A 5,387-nucleotide genomic window follows, 5' to 3' on the forward strand; every position below is an offset into this window, starting at 1 on the left:
TATATACTCTGTCGTTTCAATTTATTTGTCAGATTTTGAATTGACTCGACTTGGAGTATAAAAATGTAAAGAAGATTTTTAAAATTTTGTGGTGTTAAAGTTAAAGATACGTAGAATGTACTAGAATATCTTTCACTCTTCGAATGTTAGGAATAAAAAGTTGCTAAAAAAGGATCGATATTCTTTTGAAACATATTAGAAAAACAAAATAAGACGTATAAATTAAAACTGAAGCAAAAACTAGCTTGAGTAACTCTTCTCTATCAGAAAAAGCTCTCTTCTAATACTTCTCGTTCGTTTACTTCACTACACCACATTTAGTAAAACACGCAGATTTTATCCTTACAAGTAAGATAGATAAGTTATTTTCGACTTTTCTAAAAGGGTAAGGTAGATAAGTTATTTTTGACTTTTCTAAAAGGGTATGGTAGATAAGTTATTTTCGATTTTTCCAAAAGGGATCATAATAAACTGCCAAAAAGACTTTTGTTGCTTTAGTACGCCAATTCACTTAATACATGACATATACTTACATATTCATTTTTTATCATTAAATTATTATTAGTTTATACATATCGTCATTTTAATCTATCAAAAGAAAAGATATAAGTTAATACACTAATAATATATTTATGAATTTTAACTCGTATAAATTATATTATTTATAATTATCCTATGAGTAAGGTAATACAAGCAAAATGTTGATTAAAATTTTGAAGCACAATTGAATATTGATGTCATGATAGCGAGGTGCGTGATACATGCTGATAAATTCAAATAATTACTTCGAAATATGTCCCACTCGTTAGCGTCCAAGCTTTCGATATCGAAAATCAAATACTTTCACGATAGAAAAAAGAGATATAAAAATTGAAACGGCTTTCGAAATAAAAGGAACTAAATATGAACAATATCTAATGAATTGGATTTATCTCGCTTTGTTCAAACGAATTTGAATACGTAACATATACTCTCTCCGTTCCATATTGATTGATCATTTTCTTTTTTTTATATATGCATATTAAAAAATCATAAATAAAAATACAATTGTACTAATTTACTCCTTAAAAAACTTCTTACAAATTTTACGAACAAATGTGAAATTTATTAAAAAGAATTAATTGTAGGGGTAATATAAGGAAAATGTAATTAATGTTTTTTTATCTAGTAAAGTGTATAACTAATATTCCCTTTGTTGTCCACTTTTAACAATCATTTTTACGCTTTTCGAAAGTCAATTTGACTAATTTATAAAGTGAAATTAGATTATATTAATTTGATATTTTAAACAAAAAAAATGTAGATATATGAAATAGTATAAATTACATTTTATTGCGTAATAAGGCTTTTAACTCTAAAAATAATCATAATAATAAAGTGGACGGACATAGTATGAAATACTCCTCCGTTTAAAAAATGATGATCTAGTTTGACTTGGAACGAAGTTTAAGAAAAAAAAAAGGTCAAATGTACCAAAATGTCATTTAATTTTATAGTTTTAAATATATCACGTAAAAAATTAAAATTAAAATATTAACAAAAAAGAAAAAGATCATTCTTTTTTAAAACATTCGCAAAATAAAATGTTTAATTGTTTAAGGAAGTTCCCAAGAAAATTAACTTTTAAAAATGTAAGGTCCTTAAATATCCACGTCCATCCCATAACATGAATTTCTCTTGTATATATACTCTCTAAAAACCCAAAATCCTACAATCAATGAAAATTCTCCCTATTTAAAGATTCCATTTTTATCAAAAAATCTCCCAAATCTTGAAAACCCCATTTGTTAAAACTTCAAAATAATGGCTACAAAAGTAATGGAAGTGGTGAAAAATCTTGATTTAAAGAGGTATATGGGTAGATGGTATGAAATTGCTTCATTTCCATCAAGATTTCAGCCTAAAGATGGAGTGGACACAAGGGCTACTTATACATTGAACTCAGATGGCACTGTACATGTGCTGAATGAGACATGGTGTAATGGCAAAAGAGGGTTTATTGAAGGAACTGCTTATAAGGCTGACCCTAATAGTGATGAGGCAAAATTGAAAGTCAGGTTTTATGTTCCACCATTTTTGCCTATTATTCCTGTTACTGGTGATTATTGGGTTTTGTATATTGATGAGGATTATCAGTATGCTTTGATTGGTCAGCCTAGTAGGAGGTATTTATGGGTAAGTTCCCTTTTTACTAACTTTTGACATTCAAAGTTGTTGTCTTTGTCATTTGTTATTGAACAATGGATGAGTTGTTGTAGCCTTGGAACAACAGTAAAGTTGTCGTCTTGTGATCAGGGGGAGGATGGTGTTCACTATATATGTATAGGATAACTTTTGATTTTTGTTTATGTTTTTGGTCAGCCTAGCAGGAAGTATCTATGGGTAAGTTTCATGTTGCTAACCTTTTGATGTTCAAAGTTGTCGTCTTTGTCATTGAAAAATGGATGAGCAATGGTAGCCTTGGAACGATGGTGAAGTTGTCATCTTGTGATCAGGGGGAGGATGGTGTTCACTATATATGTATAGGATAATTTTTTGATTTTGTTATGTACATAGATAGATGGTCAGCCTAGTAGGAAGTATCTATGGGTAATTTCCATGTTGCTAACTTTTTAAGTTCAAAGTTGTCGTCTGTCATTTGTTATTGAAAAATGGATGTAATGGTAGCCTTAGAACGATAGTGAAGTTGTCGTTTTGTGATCAGGGGACAGGATGGTGTTCACTGTATGTGTAACTTTTGACATTCGAAATTTTTGTCTTTGTCATGTGTTGTAAAAAAATGGACGAGTTATGGTAGCCTTGGAACAATGGTAAAGTTGTCGTCTTGTGATCAGGGAGCAGGATGGTGTCAACTATATATGTATAACAGAATAAGATAATTTTTTGAATTTTTTATGTACATAGATAGATGGTCAGCCTAGTAGGAAGTATCTCTGGTAAATTTCTTTGTTATCCTTTAAAGTTATTGTCTTTAACATTTTATATGAAAATTGGATGAGTTTTTAGTTGGTAGACTGAGGCGGAGTCAGCATTTTTAGTGTAGAAGTTCTAGACTACTTTTGCTTATTAGGTGTTGGATAGATAAGTTGTAGACTCCCTCTGTGCCAATTTGTAAGTGTCTTAGTTTGATTGAGTATGAAGTTTAAGGAACAAAGGGAGGTTCTTGAATCTTGTGGTTTCAAATTAAAGATGTGTAGTCTTTAAAATGGATGTGTTTTTAGTACATAGAGTTAAAAACATGGTGAAGGTGAGCCTTGAAATAGCTGTAAAGTTTTTTTTCAGTGTGATTGATGGGTTAGTCTATGTACATCACACACCCTTGGGTTGTATTGCCTTACATGAAGACGGAAAGCTTTGTGCATCGGGCGACCCGTTTAGATGTGAAATCATGTCCAGTGACCGAGTCCTTCAACATGCTAGTTTTTCTGTCATTGTTATGTTGACTGCTCTCACTTGTAACTTCCTTGAAGAGTTCTATCAAGTCTTTAATACTTTTAGTTCTTCAAGCCTGTAATACCTTATTTGCATGAACCAATTATATAGTTTGTGGTATCTCAGCTTGTTGTTTATGTTAAATTTCATGAATGATCCTCGCGTTGAGCATGTTCATTCCATTAGATATAATTTGAAGCTTTTGCTTTCCTATGATCCTCGACGTGTCATTGACGACATTAAACGCTCTGCTGATTGGATTTGTAGAAAACCATATTTTGTCTACCTTTCTCTTCCTCTTCGTATTGAAATGAATATCGTTTACTAATAAAACATTAGGCATTATTCCTTCCATACCCAATTCTGAAACTTTTGTTTCATGTAAACTAAAGAAGTCAATAGTATATTTAGTTACACAGACTCCCTATTTTATTTCAAGCCTTCTGTTTGTTGGTCTATGAAATGTGCATTTTTTTATTCTGACTGTGGTGTCTTGTCCAAGTTTTCACGCACGTCAATTAGTACCTCCCTCTCACTAAGGCTTGGACAAGTCGAAAGAAATCACTTAGTGTTTTTGCATGTTTTTTCCAATGGATTCTTGTTTTTCGGCTTAACAAAATGTATTTTGTTGGCAGATATTAAGTAGGCAAACACGTCTTGACGATGAGATTTACAACCAGCTTGTTGAGAAGGCTAAAGAAGAAGGCTACGACGTGAGTAAGCTCCACAAGACGCCACAATCTGATTCCCCACCAGACAGTGAAGATAGCCCCAAAGACACCAAAGGAATTTGGTGGATCAAATCAATCCTTGGAAAATAGGCAAAAACAGTACAATGGCCAAAAAAGGAAAACTATCCAAAGAGGTGTTTGAAACAGTATTTAAAGCTTATGTTTTTACAAGTGTTTTTTTCTATGAAACTATGTAAAGTTGATAGTATTGAAAGTGTGTGGTTTGTATTTGAATCTTTCTGTGAAATGTTGTAAACAAGTTTGATAGTTCCCCTTTGTATGTCCCTGTGTCCCCCTCCGGCTACATGAGGGCGAAAAAAGGGAAGGAAAGTATGGTTTTTTTCGCGCTTTTGGCATATTGGGCCCTAGTGGGAGGCTTGCACGACGGGTTATTAACTACATTTTCTTTAACGCGAAGTTTCTTGGATACAAACAAACTGGGATTTCACATCAATTGTTGGTATTAATAACTCTGTGTTGAAGCAATAAAGCATAGGGGACCATATGTTTGTTGGATGCACGGCTCATTGTATGTATTTGGTAGAATCCAGCAATTTGAATCGAATTGAAATTTATCGTATTAACTCAAAATATACGGTATCGAAATTTAATCAGACCTAAGTTTTGATTAAGCAGAGTAAACTTGTATTAAATATCTACTTTCAGTTATCGATTAACAAATTAATGAAACTTTATTTTGAAAATACTGAATTGCCAAAACCTTAGTCTAGTTAGACCCCTCAACTTTGGTTTATTAGTTGACTATATCCCTGCTGTTTAAATAAAATTATTTATACCCTCGTTGTCACTAATTTCATCATTCGTACCCCTCAATTGGCGAAAATCCTCAAATTGAATCAAATTAACTCAAAATTTAAAAAAAAGACCCATTCCCCAACTTAAACCCAATGCTCGACTCGTCTAAAAACCCTTACCGATTCTTTCAAAAGATCTCAAACCCCACGAACTCAATAACTAATAAATATTTTATTTTTTTCGTAAGTAATTGTTGGATATGTAGCAAAAATTAATAAAAAATAGAGGAGAGATGAAAAAGAGAGAAACTTAAAAAGTTGAGAACTTGAAAAGTCTTCTTATGCTTTAGTGAAAAAGATATTTGTCTCTTATTGGTGATGAAAGAACAATAAGATTTAAGCTTGATCTTTTCCTATTAGATTTATAACAATTTAATTTAAGCAAAAAAATAAAATTATATATATATAT

The 5,387-nt window shown here is 31.6% G+C and overlaps 1 protein-coding gene across 1 annotated transcript; it reads left to right on the top strand.

Annotated features, from left to right (window-relative positions):
- Positions 1-1,679: 1,679 nt before the first annotated feature.
- On the top strand, positions 1,680-4,574 carry LOC107007650 (temperature-induced lipocalin-1-like). Its single transcript, XM_015206343.2, has 2 exons — positions 1,680-2,175; positions 4,068-4,574. The coding sequence occupies exons 1-2, from the start codon at positions 1,804-1,806 to the stop codon at positions 4,251-4,253; spliced, it is 558 nt and encodes a 185-aa protein (XP_015061829.1). The 5' UTR covers positions 1,680-1,803; the 3' UTR covers positions 4,254-4,574.
- The last annotated feature ends 813 nt before the right edge of the window (positions 4,575-5,387 follow it).

This window comes from Solanum pennellii, chromosome 12 (assembly GCF_001406875.1).
Source record: "Solanum pennellii chromosome 12, SPENNV200".
Lineage (NCBI taxonomy): Eukaryota > Viridiplantae > Streptophyta > Magnoliopsida > Solanales > Solanaceae > Solanum > Solanum pennellii.

Excerpts from the sequence above, each read along its gene's own strand:
- LOC107007650 (XM_015206343.2), top strand. The coding sequence starts at position 1,804 with ATGGCTACAAAAGTAATGGAAGTGGTGAAAAATCTTGATTTAAAGAGG. Across the intron at positions 2,176-4,067 it reads CTAGTAGGAGGTATTTATGG|ATATTAAGTAGGCAAACACG; the intron begins GTAAGTTCCCTT and ends TTTTGTTGGCAG.